The following is a 16,755-nucleotide window of genomic DNA, read 5'->3' as shown; positions in this document are numbered from 1 at the left end:
TGGTGAAAAACTGTGACCTAGGTCTTGAAAATGCTGCCCTCGGCCTACGGCCTCGGGCAGTATTTTCAAGACCTCGGTCACAGTTTTTCACCATACGGACCTCCCAGCCGGCAAATAACATATATATCTCACTTTGTCTTAGAAGAGCAAATATTCTAAAGCGGGGGTAAGGCATCTAAGTAAGGTAGGTCTTCTTAAGCATCTAATGTCTGTGAGAGTCGTAAGGAAGACCGATTGGACTTTTTTTTCGGATATATCAAAATTCCCTTAAGTTATACCAAACTACAGTGGAATGCACCAGAAGGAATGCAGAATTAATTCTTCATCTTCCATGTTCCCTCACGTTTCATGCCCGTTACATGTAATACTCACTCTCACACCACGCCTGTTGTTGCTTCTTGGTCAGCGGAGTGCACCTAAATACAGAGATGCGGTGCGTGCACAAACATGAGGATATTTTCAGTTTATGACAGAGACCAGACAGACGCCAAAATACTGACGTGTCTTGCTTCCATAATTCCTTGGGCCTTATACGTGTCACCAGTCGCTCAAGTGGTCCACGCACGTTGCCGCTTTGTCCTGTGACTCCAAAAATATGCATGCAGTACGAACATACGCGGCAAAGCAAAATACTCTGATTCGTCCATATTAGATGACAGGCTCCACGCGACTCAAAGGACAATGGCTTGAACAACAGAAGCAACAATGTCTGAGAACTCCTCTTCTGAATTCAGGGCTCAGAAATGCGTAGATGACAGGGTTTATAGAAGAGCTAGATGTCTCCAAAATTATACACCAAAAATAAACTATGAAATAATATTCAGACGATAAATTTTCTAATATGCTATACACCTCCAGTAATAGCAATACTGAGGTTGGCGCATAGCAGACCACAAAAACTAGGACAGCAGCGACCATTAAGCGAGTTGATTTCATTTTGGCCTTCGCAACTGCCTTGTGAATTGTTCCATTTTTGCTTCTGTTCCATAAACTTACGACGATCCTTGCGTAGGCGAAAAACGTGTACAACAAAGGAGCGGCAAACGCCACCACAAAGTAGAAGGTTCTTGTAAGCTGATCTTTCCAGTCTGCAGTTAACGTGCAGTAGCTATAATCTCTACAACTTTCAGTGCCATTGTTTTCTTGGGAGCAAATTACTCCAGAGGAGCTCTTGACGCTGTACAAAAACGGGAGAGATGTTATGAAGGCGTAACACCAAATCGAGGAAACCAAGAATAGGAATGTCTTCAGTTTTCTGGGTGATAAGCTTTGAAAAGGCCGTAATACGTTTCTGTGTCGGTCCCACGCAATAGCAGCCAAACTACTAAAAATGGCCGCTGCAGAGGTGTAGCTGACGAGTACTGAAGCTTTGCATGATGTAGATGATAGCAAGAAAAGTGACTGGACTAGCTGTGACATCGGAATGACGAAGTGAAACAGCAGATGGGTGAAGGACAAATGGCAAATCAAAAAGCTTGAAATATTTCGCCGTGCCTTACCACTTCGAAGCATGACATATATAACTACAGAGTTTAAAACTGCACCTGAGAAAAGCAACACGTAATAGATGATCAACGGCCATAGAGTAAAGCTTGCATGATTAAGATGCGTTTCCGAAGAATTAAGTGATACGGGCTTTGACCAGTTTGCTAACGTTTGATTCATTTCTTCGTAAAAGACCGTTGTCTTTCAACACTGACAGTTTATCACCTTCAAAGTACTTCGATCGTGATAGTACAGAGAGGACTGAAAGCTCGCCAGCAAAGAAATTGAAAAAAAAACAAAAACTATAAATTTACATTTTAGATCAAAATTATTATTTCTTTTTCATAATGTACCTGCACTAAAACAACAGACTTGACATCAAACAAAACGCGAGTTGATAAGCTGCTCTTAGTCGGAAAACAGGACCAGAGCGAGGTCAAAGCTTTTCCTTTTATTAAAATGGGTAACTTCCTAAAGAAACTGTGGTGCTGCGTCAGTGGGTGGTAGCACAAGATAATTGAGTTTAACTAATTTCAACTGAGTTGATGATGTAAATTGGACAACGTAAAGAGTTTCTAAAGGTGACGTTACGAGCGTCAGCCCCTTATCAAAAACCTTCGTTAGCCCTTCGCTCTGACGAAGGGCGAACGCTCATAACATCAACTCGAGAAAGTCTTTTAAACGGTGGCCAATTTACATTAGCAACTCGGTTGATAAAACCAAATTACCGTTTCTGGTAAGCATACATCCAAGTTTAGCAAGCCATTAAGGCAAATCTCCATTAAATGTCAAAAGTAATCCAGACTGACGTAAGTGTTGTCTTTCAGAGTTCTGTGATTGGTCTGGAAAACTCGCACCATTCTCTCAACGTAATCAGATGCAAAACAAGAACCAATCGCGACTTGATCACCCGCGTTTTTCCTGCGTTTCTGGATCAACAAACTCATCAGACAATTTTTAGGGAAATAAAAGCAGCTACAAGAGATGATTTCTGATCTCCAAATTTTGTGTATTTCAACTGTTTAAAAACCTCCTACTCCCTCCCATAAAAAGAAATATCCATCTTTTCATAAGAATGCATTTGTGACGCAGTCACTGGCCGCGGGTTTTTGCTTATAGCAGCATTAAAGTATTAAGTTCGCGTCCTCGATAGCTGGCTGTTTTTAACTGTGTTCTGATTGGCCGGCTTCGACTCATAATACTGAATCAGAATGCGCCCTGTTTAACGCAATTTGTCTTTATCTAGTGAAAGAGTTCAGTTGAACCATTTAGAGATTTGTTTGTATGTTTTCGCGCATCAATGTCAGTATCTGAGCATCTGCGCACCTACCCCTCCCCTAACCAAACAGAAGTCAACTCATAACGAGCTAAGGTAAATGTTGGCTCAGGGGAAAAGTAGGTGCACAGTTTCTCAGATACTGACATTGATCCATTTTCGTGAAGGGTAATGGGCCGACCTCTAGTCATTAGTCTTTTCCGCCCCCATTTGCTTTCTCGCACAGAGGTTTATTACCTATTACTAAACTTTGCCGATCAAACACCTTGGAAAATTGTTACAATTTACTCCAATACAGGAATCGGAATCGGGGAGGGGGAGGGAGGGGAGTGAAGAGAAGATGCTTCGATATACTAGATTTCTGTTCTAGGAGATAAGTGAATTCATGTTGCGGAAAAAAAAAGAGAAATCATTAGTTAAGAAATCAATAGTCCCTACTAGAAGGAACTGCGTCTTCTACGTTTAATTTGAACTCAGACAAAAAAAAAGCCAGAGAAATGCTTGAAACTCTTTTATCAAAATTATTACTTCCACTAACCGTTAGTTGAAAAGATTTTTGTTTACCTTTTAGCGCTAAAACGTTCAGATCATTTCTTTTTTCAGCTGTTAGGCAGACTTAAAAAACAAATATTATTAGGTAAAATAACAAATTTCGAAAAGATGAACCTTTGTCTTCGGTGCCACAAATAAATTGGCTCCTCGCATCATAAGATGTTCAATCTACATAGAAGTCACTGCTAGCTTCAGGGTAAGAGAAACTCATTTGTCATATAGTTTTACCTGTGCAATTGATGATATTACGAATTGATCTTAAATTGAAATGACGAAGGCTTTTTGTGTCTGTTCTAAGCCCCAATTGAAAAAACCCTTTTTTCCCTTACAAGTTTTTCAATATTTACGGATCAGAGATAAATTCTTACTTACGATCAAGCTTACCGGATGAAGTTAGGAGAAGAGCGATAAATACTGTTGGTAGCGCTTTGCGCCATTGTGCGTTATTAATTTGTGCGTAATTAATTTGTGCCTTATCAAGTTATTTGTTGTCTTAGTTTTGGGCCTGTGTCTTTGGACCGAAACTTTCTGGATCTTTTATTGACCAAGATAAGGTTATTCTTATTCGAAAAAAAAAAGCGGAAATTACTTGTCGTTCGACTCCTTCACAAATACATGCGGCGAAACCAGAACGAAATGTGTCTCGAAATTTTGGATCATTTAGGAAACGTAATTAATTGGTCAAAATCAGCATAAAACCTTCACACTACAATTGAGAAATTTTCAAGCAAGTTTCGAAAGTAATCCAGGAGTGCATTGGCCTTGCTTCACTTTGCTCTGTGATTGGTCCAAGAAACTCGCACCACCCTCTCAACCAATCAGATACATAGCCTAAACCAATTACCGCTTGGTCGCCCGCGTTTTTCCGCGCTTTAGGTAGTTTGCCTGCTTTTACTTTGAGCTCTGATTGGCTCCTTAATGTATTTTCCTTTCTTCTGATCGGCCGATATGATTACTTACGCTCTAATTTGCAAGGAACAAAACCTCCTCAAAAGTAAGAACAAACCAAAAAGTAATTTGGATGGAAAGACGATTTCCGACCAAGTTTCGTGAAACCAAACCCAAAGCAAACACAACAAACCAAAGGATCAAAACAAAGGAAAAACGCCAATCGATTAAAACTGACATTCTACCTGATGCTCAGAAAAACGCGGGTGGCCAGGTCACAGTTGGTTTTAGCTTTGAATCTGGTTGGTTTAGAGGAAGTTGGCACATCTAAGAGTGAAATAGTACAATTTTCATTTGAGTGTCTAATCTGCGTCGATTCGGCCTCACCCTGCTCTGTGATTGGTTCAGAAAACCCGCGCTTACTTCCCAACCAATCAGATGCAAAACTAAAACCAATCACGATTTGGTCATCCGTGTTTTCCCGCGCTTCGGGCAGTTTGCTTTCTTTTTACTTTTTGAAGTTCTCGTTGGTTCTTGAAGGTATTTTTGTTCCTTACTATTAGTTGTTGGGATTACTGTGGTTTTGGTTTTACAACGCTCAACCGAAAAGTGCTCTAAAGCAAAACTAAAGTAATCCTGAACTCTCCATAGTAAAAATCTCTGTGGGAATGGGAAAAATATAAAAGAAAAAGAAAGGATATTAATTTAGAAAGAAAATACTACGAAAACGAATTAAAATTAATTAAGACAAATCTACCTGGGCGGTAGTCGTATTTCTTTGTCACACAGCAAGTTCGGTTTTAATTTCTTACATTTGCGTTTAATGGGCAAATGTTTTTACTTCCTTTGTAGCAGCTAAATACACAACTGTACCAGACTTTTAATTTAGCAAAACCAACAACTAAAAGCTAGATATCTCGCGCATTTAAATGGACCTGACATCTGTCAACAATGGACTTTAATAACTGTCTCGCCGAAGGAACTTGTACGACAGAGAGTTCCTTAGTTTTTTTTTTTAAGGACTAAAAAAAATCCTAAGCTCATCTTACAACGGCTCTTCATGTTATCGAGAAAAGTAATCGTGTTTGACTTTTCTAAGCCACAACAAAAACTTCCTAATGACAAATACGCAACTGACGAAGCCAGTTAATCGATAAAGTTATTTAAACACCTCCCACCGAGGTTTACCTTGAAATATTTTTTTGGAGTTTTATTAGTGTCTTCGTTTTACATAATCATAGTAGTGTTCGAACAATTATCCTCTCATCATCATAAGCCTAAGACAAGAAAGTTGTGCACGGGAACATCTTATTGACATTTTATTGACTTAAATAAAGAACTCATTCTATATTATCAAAAGTTCATATTCTGCGTAACTTCAGTGTAAACAGGAAGAAGCTTTTAAACAGAGAAGTTTGGCATTTGGAGTATTTTTCTGGCGTGGAACGTCTCTATCACATCTTCTTTCTCCACTTCCACCAACTAGTAAGCAACATAAGATTTTAATCTGTTGAAATTTAATTACCAATCATTCCGCGCAATAACGCACATATTTTAAATCACATTGGAAAAAAAATGGCTATAGAAAATAATAGATTTTTAATCATGGAAACGTTATTTCAGTTGTTCTTGTCGGTCAATTGAGTACTTGTCTTCCAGTATAAGGCTTTCAAGAGATAATTTGTAAACATTCTCACCTTAAACCCATTTTTGTCCTTTTTACAGATCATTGGTAAGCATTGTGAGTACAGCTTGCGCAAGGATAATTTTCCTCGGCGGTGCAACCGGATTCGTTTTTGTACAAAACTCGCGATTCGTGAGTGGTTTTACGGATATTTGATTCAGTAAACCTTAACAAGGATAACAGAGACAATGAATGCGACATTTGAAAATTTCACTTCTAATGGCACGGAGCACTCCGGTCCATTGACATATGGTTCTTCAGTTTATACAATTGCCGTGTTTTCTTTTGTGGTCTATGCCATTGTGTTCGGAGTCGGCGGCGTGTTAGACATTTTTGTCATCTACGTAATGTTACGAAGTGGACAACTACGCAAAAATTTTGCCAGCTTTTTACTTTTTCATCTATCTGTGACTCATCTACTGTTCCATCTTGTAATCGTTATGAATCCTTACAGGGTTCAGCTTGAGAGAGATATTCGGTCTTGTAAAGCGTTTGCCTTTGTAGACCGCGCATGCCCAGCCGCTATTTTTAGCACGTTAGCTGCTATTGCGTGGGATAGACATAAAAACATCTTACAGCCTTTTAGGAGTCTGATTTCCAGACCTCCTCGTTCATATTTCATAATGACTGGAGTCATTTGGGCTTATGCTGCGTTATCTTCCATTTCGTTTGTTCACAGTGTGAAGGTAGAGACTTTTACCTATTGTCAGACAGAAAACAACAGCGATTCATGTAGACAGTATATGGTCTGTGACACATCGCGATCTACTTGGCAAATTCAGCTTTCCGAGACGATTTATTTTTTTGTGGCGTTTATCATGCCTCTTTCCTATATAGCAGTTGCGTACACAAGAATTGCAGTTCACTTATGGAAAAGAAGCAAAAATGGAGCTATTCACAGCGCTGTGGCGAAACACAAGTCAAAATCTATTCGCTTGTTGGTTGTGGCCGTGTTTGGCTTCGTTCTTTGCTGGGGACCAAGTATTTTGGGCAGCATGTTGGATAAGTATGAAGCTTTTGACGGAGTGCCTGGAGTGACGAAATATTTTCTAATGGTATGGTTCATGCTTATCGCACCGGCATCAAGCTCTTGTGTTAGTACTGCTGTATATGCTTTTTTTTGCCCTGAATTTAGGAAAAATAGCATCAAATTTGCTTGTTGTTGTTGTCATTGTTGTTGCTGCTGTAAATCGTCCCGTAATCACCGGATTAGACCCGATGACGAGATACGTTTACAAACAAGAACGTGGCAAACTTCGATACGAAGACAGCAGGTCGATCAGGAATGAAGAAATATTTCCCTTCTTAAGTGGTTGAGCCCCGAATAATTTGGGATCATGTCATTGGTATAATCGTAGGATAGACACGTCGTGTTCGAAAACATGTAAAGCACCCACATAAAGCAACCTTCATACCTCAGTTGAATTGTAGAGGAAGATTGTAGGAGTACATTATGTTTTCCCATATTTAACGTAGCTAGGAATGACGTCAAACAACTACAAGACACGAAGCAGTATTGACTCTGAGCTTGAGACTGCTGTTGACAGTTTTGTCTATAACTTATTACAGGACAATAAAATTTAAGAATTTGGTGTATAAGTTAGTCATATATACAGAAAAAAATATGCATTTAGGTGATCAAAAGAACATCGCTGTGACAAGAACATAAACTAGGTTGTTGCAAAAGATTCTTTGTTAGATATTAATGAGGGATATTGTAGGCGGGCTGCACGCAGGAAAAAAAATCCTATTAGGCTAACTCTTCTAATGAATATAGGGATAAGTTTCCAAAGAAACTGTGAGTGATTCAATGGGCGACCTACAATTTTGGAGCCTAGTTCTTAACGGTTCAATCGCATTTTTGTGATACACTACATAATTCACCGAAGTATTACCGCGCTTGTAAATAATGGTGTTGGGGCCGACTAGCGGCCGAATGAACGAAATGCGAACTGATATTGATTTGAAGTCACGTGGCTTAGTAGCACATGGTTTTGTCTAAGATTAGTTTCGTGCCGGTGACTGTGAATGCAATGTTCGTTTGTAGCAGTTTTGTACTTTCCCCACCGTTTATCGCACAGAATATTTTTTACCGTAGGCGTAGATCAATTCGAGGCTAACCAAATGTCACAAAGGGTGGAAATGTCTGTATTTGAAAATGTGCACAAGCATAAGATGATCTGGATTAAAGCGTTGTGTTCTGAAACTACGCGTCAAAAAAGCTCTCTGCGAATTGTCCCCAACAAATGGGTACTGCATGGTACGGGCCAGAGATTTAAACCTGCAGAAAATTACAAAAGTGTGGTAAAATGGCTGAGGTTGCTAGAAACCCCTGTATCTCAACGCATTTGTTTATTTTGCAAGAATCACTTTAACAAAAGTACATTTTTTTACCGTACCTCAATTTTAAGACCTCATGTGCACTATTTTTCGTCAGGATTCATAATGGTGCCCGTTACGATTTTATTTCATCTCAGGCTTCTCAGGACCCTTGGATGAATAGTTTTGGGAATTGATAACGATATTCTCGTAACACTCCAATTCAGTCTTAATAATAGCTTATCTCACTTTGTCTTAGAAGAGCAAATATTTTAAAGCGGGGGTAAGGCATCTAAGTAAGGAAGGTCTTCTTAAGAATCTAATGTCTGTGAGAGTCGTAAGGAAGACCGATTGGACTTTTTTTTCGGATATATCAAAATTCCCTTAAGTTATACCAAACTACAGTGGAATGCATCAGAAGGAATGCAGAATTAATTCTTCATCTTCCATGTTCCCTCACGTTTCATGCCCGTTACATGTAATACTCACTCTCACACCACGCCTGTTGTTGCTTCTTGGTCAGCGGAGTGCACCTAAATACAGAGATGCGGTGCGTGCACAAACATGAGGATATTTTCAGTTTATGACAGAGACCAGACAGACGCCAAAATACTGACGTGTCTTGCTTCCATAATTCCTTGGGCCTTATACGTGTCACCAGTCGCTCAAGTGGTCCACGCACGTTGCCGCTTTGTCCTGTGACTCCAAAAATATGCATGCAGTACGAACATACGCGGCAAAGCAAAATACTCTGATTCGTCCAAATTAGATGACAGGCTCCACGCGACTCAAAGGACAATGGCTTGAACAACAGAGGCAACAATGTCTGAGAACTCCTCTTCTGAATTGAGGGCTCAGAAATGCGTAGATGACAGGGTTTATAGAAGAGCTAGATGTCTCCAAAATTATACACCAAAAATAAACTATGAAATAATATTCAGACGATAAATTTTCTAATATGCTATACACCTCCAGTAATAGCAATACTAAGGTTGGCGCATAGCAGACCACAAAAACTAGGACAGCAGCGACCATTAAGCGAGTTGATTTCATTTTGGCCTTCGCAACTGCCTTGTGAATTGTTCCATTTTTGCTTCTGTTCCATAAACTTACGACGATCCTTGCGTAGGCGAAAAACGTGTACAACAAAGGAGCGGCAAACGCCACCACAAAGTAGAAGGTTCTTGTAAGCTGATCTTTCCAGTCTGCAGTTAACGTGCAGTAGCTATAATCTCTACAACTTTCAGTGCCATTGTTTTCTTGGGAGCAAATTACTCCAGAGGAGCTCTTGACGCTGTACAAAAACGGGAGAGATGTTATGAAGGCGTAACACCAAATCGAGGAAACCAAGAATAGGAATGTCTTCAGTTTTCTGGGTGATAAGCTTTGAAAAGGCCGTAATACGTTTCTGTGTCGGTCCCACGCAATAGCAGCCAAACTACTAAAAATGGCCGCTGCAGAGGTGTAGCTGACGAGTACCGAAGCTTTGCATGATGTAGATGATAGCAAAAAAGGTGACTGGACTAGCTGTGACATCGGAATGACGAAGTGAAACAGCAGATGGGTGAAGGACAAATGGCAAATCAAAAAGCTTGAAATATTTCGCCGTGCCTTACCACTTCGAAGCATGACATATATAACTACAGAGTTTAAAACTGCACCTGAGAAAAGCAACACGTAATAGATGATCAACGGCCATAGAGTAAAGCTTGCATGATTAAGATGCGTTTCCGAAGAATTAAGTGATACGGGCTTTGACCAGTTTGCTAACGTTTGATTCATTTCTTCGTAAAAGACCGTTGTCTTTCAACACTGACAGTTTATCACCTTCAAAGTACTTCGATCGTGATAGTACAGAGAGGACTGAAAGCTTGCCAGCAAAGAAATTGAAAAAAAAACAAAAAACTATAAATTTACATTTTAGATCAAAATTATTATTTCTTTTTCATAATGTACCTGCACTAAAACAACAGACTTGACATCAGACAAAACGCGAGTTGATAAGCTGCTCTTAGTCGGAAAATAGGACCAAAGCGAGGTCAAAGCTTTTCCTTTTATTAAAATGGGTAACTTCCTAAAGAAACTATGGTGCTGGGTCAGTGGGTGGTAGCACAAGATAATTGGGTTTAACTAATTTCAACTGAGTTGATGAGGTAAATTAGACAACGTAAAGAGTTTCTAAAGCTGAAGTTACGAGCGTCAGCCCTTTATCAAAAACCTTCGTTAGCCCTTCGCTCTGACGAAGGGCGAACGCTCATAACATCAACTTGAGAAAGTCTTTTAAGAGCGACGGTCAGGAAATATCGACCATTGAGTGGCAAGAGTTGAAAAATGAATTTCGCTTATTTTCCGACTATTAAAAGCTACTAAGAATAGAAGAAATTTAATGTATTTCTTTTTCTTCCGGAGCGCTTTAATTCTGAGAAAACTGAGAAAAAACAAATTTGACCCGCGACGATCCCGAAAGGTCCCGCAAGCAAGTGTGAAATTGATATTTTAAACTGACTTTTGGTCTTCAAGGAAAAACGATTCAAAGGATCATGACACCGAATTTTGATAGAGTGAGTGCTGTACTTTCCCAGAAACTATATGACTTATCTTTATTGTTGTTCATAAATAGCAAACAACGCGCAGGAAAGTGCTGTATTTTCAAACGTGAAAAATCCCGCAAATACCTCCTTAATTCAAATGTTTTTTTCACTATGTGGTATAATTCAGATTTTCCTTTAACTATGTCATTAGAGGGATTTAAGGTTTTCCTTGATAATATGTTAGAATCAGCATGGGTTTTCTTTACAGTGCCTTACGCGAAGGTTTTGAAATGACAGTAATTCATTCAAATTTTTTACAACGGCTGAGTAAACAATTCTTGTTGCGTGACCGTAACGTCAAGCGGAGTTTTTACACAGCAGGCCGGAATATACACGAAAGCGTACTGAAAACGATTCTGGTGTGAGCTTTTCGTCCTTTTTTATTGAAAAAAGGTAATCGGCCAAAGAGATGTTATTTTTTCTCATTTTTAAGGTGGAAGTTTTCCTTTTCAGTGTAAGATGTTTTCCCTGATAAATATAAGGATGTAATTTGATTAGCTCTCGGCTAACCTGTTTAACTTTTATACTTGTTTTTTCCGCTTCCTTTGGTTTCAGAAGAATCGGAATAGAAAGACAAAAATCGTAGATGCTTTTTACATTGATATTTTCTTCAATTGTGAGGATTCATTTCTATTATTTGTTGAAGAAATGACAGAGTTGGCTAAAGCTCGAAGCAGTTTACTAGCCGTAGTAAATTGAATTAGTCAATTAAATACAAAGAGGAAATATTTAATTAGCGAAGTTGGGGTGAATTTGTTTTGCCAGTTTTGTGTCATCAGGGACGTTAAGTGCTCTTTTAGCTCCTTAGTCGGCGGTTCTTGCTCTTATGACCCCAGAGATAGGAGCAGATCAACTGCAACTAAGGTTATTCCATTTCTGAACTGCAAAAGAGACATCGCGGGTCATAAGTCTTCCTTGTCAATAACTGACGTAGAAACCGAAATCGAACTTATTTTGGGAAGAGTATCTACATCCTTTTCTTCGGAGTTAGACCTTTCGGAATTAACGATTTGTCTCCTGCACCGCTCATCCCTTGGTATTGGGTGGCGTCGAGGATCGAATCTGTGCTGAGTTCCTCCGCCAATCTCGAAGAACGGCGGACAAGCCCAAAAAACGCAAAGGCAGAAAGAGGACTTGGCAAAAGTGCTTGTTATTTGATATGGAAGAAACTGGAATTTTTAATCCAGTTGGTTCAGGTATGTATACATCATTTTTCATCTTTTTCAACCAAACAGACCAGCTCTAAAATGGCGGTAATAATTAAGTAGCCGTGACGGTCGTAAATTCAATAGCCTTTGTTTATTTACATGTTTCTTTTCCTTTCATTATTCTAACATTTTATATTAGTGATTGTAGCAGCAAAAAGGTAAATTTAGAAGCCTTCACCGGACCCCTAAAATTACAGCTTTTTAAAGCACATTCCCTGATGGCTTATAGATAGTTACAGGGAGACTCAGCCCTTAAAGGGTACCTTCATCAGGCTTCAGGTATATCAAAGGGTAGGGAATTGAAGAGTTGAAGTATAGGAAAGGGCAGGAAAATCTATCATTTAAGTTTTTTAAAACAGGTTCCCTTACTTGTGTAAATTAAGACCGTGGTTGTTCAGAATAGTGATTATATCGTATCAGCAAAAACCTGCATTTTCCATCGATTCTCAACGGGTATTTGTCGCAACAGCCGGGTTAATCTTGACATGCAGAAAATAGGGGAGCTGCCCACAAAGCTTCCGGAGACCAAGAACCTTTCTTACGAGGAAGCTGAGATCATTGAGACTTCTGTAAGTTCTGAACTGGCACTCAATGGAAATAGTGTTATTGACAGTGGCACCAAACAAGGCCCGCGGGGCAAAAAAGATTTAAAAAAAAAATGGATAGGGACCTTATCATTACAAAATCTGCATGAGCGGGCCCCGTTTCCTTACTGCCTTTCCTTGAAATGTAACGAATAGGGATAGAGAGCACAAATTAACCGATTTCGTAGACCTCAGACTGTGTGCTGGTATCCAAGAAAACAATGCCATATGCTTATTTTGTGCCTTCTACGTCAGTTTTTCCTGAGTTCCGCAGATAATGAAGAGGTTTAATACCCCGTGCATTTTATGTCGCCCTTGCGTCTGCACACAGTTGAAATTTATTTAGCGGATTTTCTATTTTTATTCTCACCAAAATCTGAGAACTTGAAGCAGTGGCAACAAGTTAAAGACCACGAAGTCCGCGATGGTAAGCTGAGGCCAAATTGTTCTTTAAAGAATAAAGGGTTCATTTAAAAAAAACTGCATTTTTGCTTCCACTTGCCCCCACCTACACACACGCATCCCTCCACCTTATACCGCCAGGGATACGAGTTCATGTGATTTTCTCAAGGTTAAGGATACGGTGAATAACGCCCAGAAAAACGTTTCGAGTTTCCAATATACCACTCCGGGTTCCTTTACTACTCGCTTTAAAGTTCGTACTTATTTGTCATAATGAAAGGTATTTTATGTAATAAATTAGGCACTTTTTATCATAAATGAAGGCAGCAAAAAAGGTTTCATTTTTAGTCCATAATAAAGGCAACAAAGATCAGGAGGGATTATTGATCTTTGTCTAAGTGTTGGTTAACTTTGATAATTATGTACTCAATTAATTTTTTAAATACGGTTTACGTTATATTTATTTTGCGTCCTTGTCTAGGGCGTGATGTGTAACCTTCCAATTGCTGCAAGTACTCCTTGTTCGGTGGTAGCACATGACTTACTAGAACAAGCAACGTCATTATATTTACCATCAACCCTCCTAGAAGAAACCGAGACAAGCACTACAGGAATGAAGTCGGAAGAACCTATTGACCACCTTAGCGCAAAGCCAAGCAAGCGGTTTCAGCTGTTCTTGGTGAAATAGCGCCTAATGATCTAGATCTTCTCTAGGAATCTATTATGTCCTCAAAACAAAACGAAACTGGAAATCACACTTGTTCTAGTGGTTTGGATAAAGAATTGATGTACACGCTGGCAAACTGCTACAAAAATGCAAACGAAAGGGATTCTTGCAAGCGGATATTGTCCATAATGGCTGATAAGGTTAGCTTGGCAACAATTCAACAGTGAATCCCAGGCCTGACAAGTTATCGGTTTAAGGTCGCCAGGCAGCATGATGCAGTCCATGGCAGTGGGAAACTGGTGCCTACCAATGCACAAACGAAGTTATTCATACCTGAAGCAAAATTAGCGCATTTCCTAGACTTTATCACAAGCTCCCATGTAATTCAAGATCTTCCATTCGGAGCCAAGACAATAACATTGTCAACTAACGAGGTCGTCCAAGTTCCAAATGTGGTACGGAACATGATACCTGAACGAATCGTTTGCCAGTACCAAAAATATTCTGCCGAGCATGATTTCACACCCATGAGTCGCAGTACACTGCTAAGAATTCTGCATGTTTGTTCCACTTCGACTCGCAAGTCATTGCAAGGGTTAGATTACGTAAGCTGTTCTGGTGCGCAGGCATTTGAAGATCTTGTGAACGTTGTGCACCAGCTCGGGGAAAACGGAATGGGTCTTACATGGGCAAAAACACAAAAGGAAGCTTTAAAGGAGGCAAAGCGGTACCTCAAGACTGATTTCAAGGTAAAATAAGAAAGTGAAAAAGGGAAATAACTTTGTTGCGCGTCTGGCGTAGGTGTATTATGAATGTTACTCGACTGCCTACTACATGAGTGCTCTCTAATTGGTTACTGCTCGCGTCTAGGTAGGTGAATAAGGGTGGATTCCCACTGTCGCGTAAATTTCACGTGCATACACACGTAGCTTTTAGGCGCGTAATTTAAATAGAGGCAATGTTTGAAAGGTCGCACGTAAACGTAAAAGTTGAGCGAGGTTTATCTTTTACGTTTACTCGTGGCATTCCATACGTTCTTCTATTTTATTCACACCCTTAACCCTATTTTCCAAAACTTGCTGTTTTACTCATTCAATTATACCCTTACACTGTTCTCATACGCCGTCAAGAAATGCATTGATAATATTGTGATTCCGTGACTGATCGACTCCCCGATATCACGTTTAGTCACGAAACAAAGAGTTTAGCGTTTCAAATGGCAAAACTCACCCAGTTTGGCTTTTCTATCTCACCCTTTAGGAAGAAACGCAACTTTGCAACTGTAAAACCTACTAGGATTAAGAAAAATAAGTGTTTGGGGATCAAATATCCACTTTCATGGATTTCGAAACTGGAAGTGTTTACACAATTACCGCCGACCCACCATGAACATTCCTTAACTTCGATACCGCCTTATAGAGATTTCCTTCAATAACCCAAGCTAATTCTCAGGTATGTTTTAGATGTATGTCTAAATGTGGGATTTAACTAGAAAGAAGTCAATTTGGAGTTATACCACATATGCAATATTGCCGTCGAAAATCAATAACAAAACGGAGTTTTTGTTATCCATAAAACCTATTCCTCATTTTTGAATAATTTCTGCTCGGTGAGTGTCGCTTTTGCTCTAAAAGAATCTTCTAGTAAAAGAAGATCAGTGATTCTGTTGAAATAAAGTGTCCAAATTTCTCCGTGCGACTTTGTTTGCGAGCGAGAGGCAAGTTGATGTATGCAAATTTCACGTAAATGATTAGCCAATTTTGTGACTCCGACCACAAAAACCGATATTCTAATTTTTCTAAAAAATAAAAAGCTTTTGGCGGGAACAATCCACATCAGGTATCTTATCTACCTAAAAGCTACTTATGAACAAAAAACGAAAGAAAGCGATTTTTCAACTCTTGCCACGAAATTAAGATTTTGGTCGATATTTCCTGACCGTCGCTCTTAAACGTTGGCCAATTTACATTAGCAACTCGGTTGATAAAACCAAATTACCTTTTCTGGTAAGCTCGTTATATGCATCCACGTTTAGCAAGCCATTAAGGCAAATCTCCATTAAGTGTCAAAAGTAATACAGACTGACGTAAGTGTTGTCTTTCAGAGTTCTGTGATTGGTCTGGAAAACTCACACCATTCTCTCAACGTAATCAGATGCAAAACAAGAACCAATCGCGACTTGATCACCCGCGTTTTTCCTGCGCTTCTGGATCAACAAACTCATCAGACAATTTTTAGGGAAATAAAAGCATCTACAAGAGACGATTTCTGATCTCCAAATTTGGTGTATTTCAACTGTTTAAAAACCTCCTACTCCCTCCCATAAAAAGAAATATCCATCTTTTCATAAGAATGCATTTGTGACGCAGTCACTGGCCGCGGTTTTTTGCTTATAGCAGCATTAAAGTATTAAGTTCGCGTCTTCGCTAGCTGGCCGTTTTTAACTCTGTTCTGATTGGCCGGTTTCGACTCAAAATACTGAATCAGAATGCGCCCTGTTTAACGCAATTTGTCTTGATCTCGTGAAAGAGTTCAGTTGAACCATTTAGAGATTTGTTTGTATGTTTTCGCTCATCAATGTCAGTACCTGAGGAACTGCGCATCTACCCCTTCCCTAACCAAACAGCAGTCAACTGATAACAAGCTAAGGTAAATGTTGGCTCAGGGGAAAAGCAGGTGCACAGTTTCTCAGATACTGACATTGATCCATTTTCGCAAAGGGTAATGGGCCGACCTCTAGTCACTAGTCTTTTTCACCCCCATTTGCTTTCTCGCACAGAGGTTTATTATCTATTACTAAACTTTGCCGATCAAACACCTTGGAAAATTATTACAATTTACTCCAATACAGGAATTAGAATCGGGGGGGGGAGTGAAGAGAAGACGCTTCGATATACTAGATTTCTGTTCGAGGAGATAAGGGAATTCATGTTGTGGAAAAAAAAAGAGAAATCATTGGTTAAGAAATCAATAGTCCCTACTAGAAGGAACTGCGTCTTCTACGTTTAATTTGAACTCAGACAAAAAAAAAAAACAAAAAAAAAAGCCAAAGAAATGCTTGAAACGCTTTTATCAAATTATTACTTTCACTAACCGTTA

General features: G+C 39.4%; 3 protein-coding genes and 1 long non-coding RNA gene across 5 annotated transcripts; 2 read left to right on the top strand and 2 right to left on the bottom strand.

The window, feature by feature from the left end:
• Positions 1–243: 243 nt before the first annotated feature.
• On the bottom strand, positions 244–1,699 carry LOC149034102 (pyroglutamylated RF-amide peptide receptor-like). The gene has a single exon (XM_089193210.1). The coding sequence runs from the start codon at positions 1,663–1,665 to the stop codon at positions 649–651; it is 1,017 nt and encodes a 338-aa protein (XP_089049336.1). The 5' UTR covers positions 1,666–1,699; the 3' UTR covers positions 244–648.
• Positions 1,700–6,073: 4,374 nt separating this feature from the next.
• On the top strand, positions 6,074–7,840 carry LOC149034101 (galanin receptor type 2-like). The gene has a single exon (XM_089193977.1). It carries the CDS (start codon positions 6,074–6,076, stop codon positions 7,172–7,174), a length of 1,101 nt encoding a protein of 366 aa, XP_089050103.1. The 3' UTR covers positions 7,175–7,840.
• A 1,129-nt stretch (positions 7,841–8,969) lies between these two features.
• On the bottom strand, positions 8,970–10,154 carry LOC149034100 (pyroglutamylated RF-amide peptide receptor-like). Its single transcript, XM_089193976.1, has one exon. The coding sequence runs from the start codon at positions 9,984–9,986 to the stop codon at positions 8,970–8,972; it is 1,017 nt and encodes a 338-aa protein (XP_089050102.1). The 5' UTR covers positions 9,987–10,154.
• Positions 10,155–11,682: 1,528 nt separating this feature from the next.
• LOC149034099 (uncharacterized) lies at positions 11,683–14,113 on the top strand. 2 transcript variants are annotated; one of them, XR_016182767.1, is made up of 2 exons: positions 11,683–12,572; positions 13,471–14,113. It is a non-coding gene; the product is annotated as an uncharacterized LOC149034099 (long non-coding RNA). The 2 variants fall into 2 exon arrangements; XR_016182768.1 differs by lacking the exon at positions 11,683–12,572 and adding an exon at positions 12,584–13,014.
• The last annotated feature ends 2,642 nt before the right edge of the window (positions 14,114–16,755 follow it).

This window comes from Pocillopora damicornis, chromosome 14 (assembly GCF_964200805.1).
Source record: "Pocillopora damicornis chromosome 14, jaPocDami1.2, whole genome shotgun sequence".
NCBI lineage: Eukaryota > Metazoa > Cnidaria > Anthozoa > Scleractinia > Pocilloporidae > Pocillopora > Pocillopora damicornis.
The sequence above is the reverse complement of the archived record's forward strand: the minus strand, read 5'-3'. Positions and strand labels throughout refer to the sequence as shown.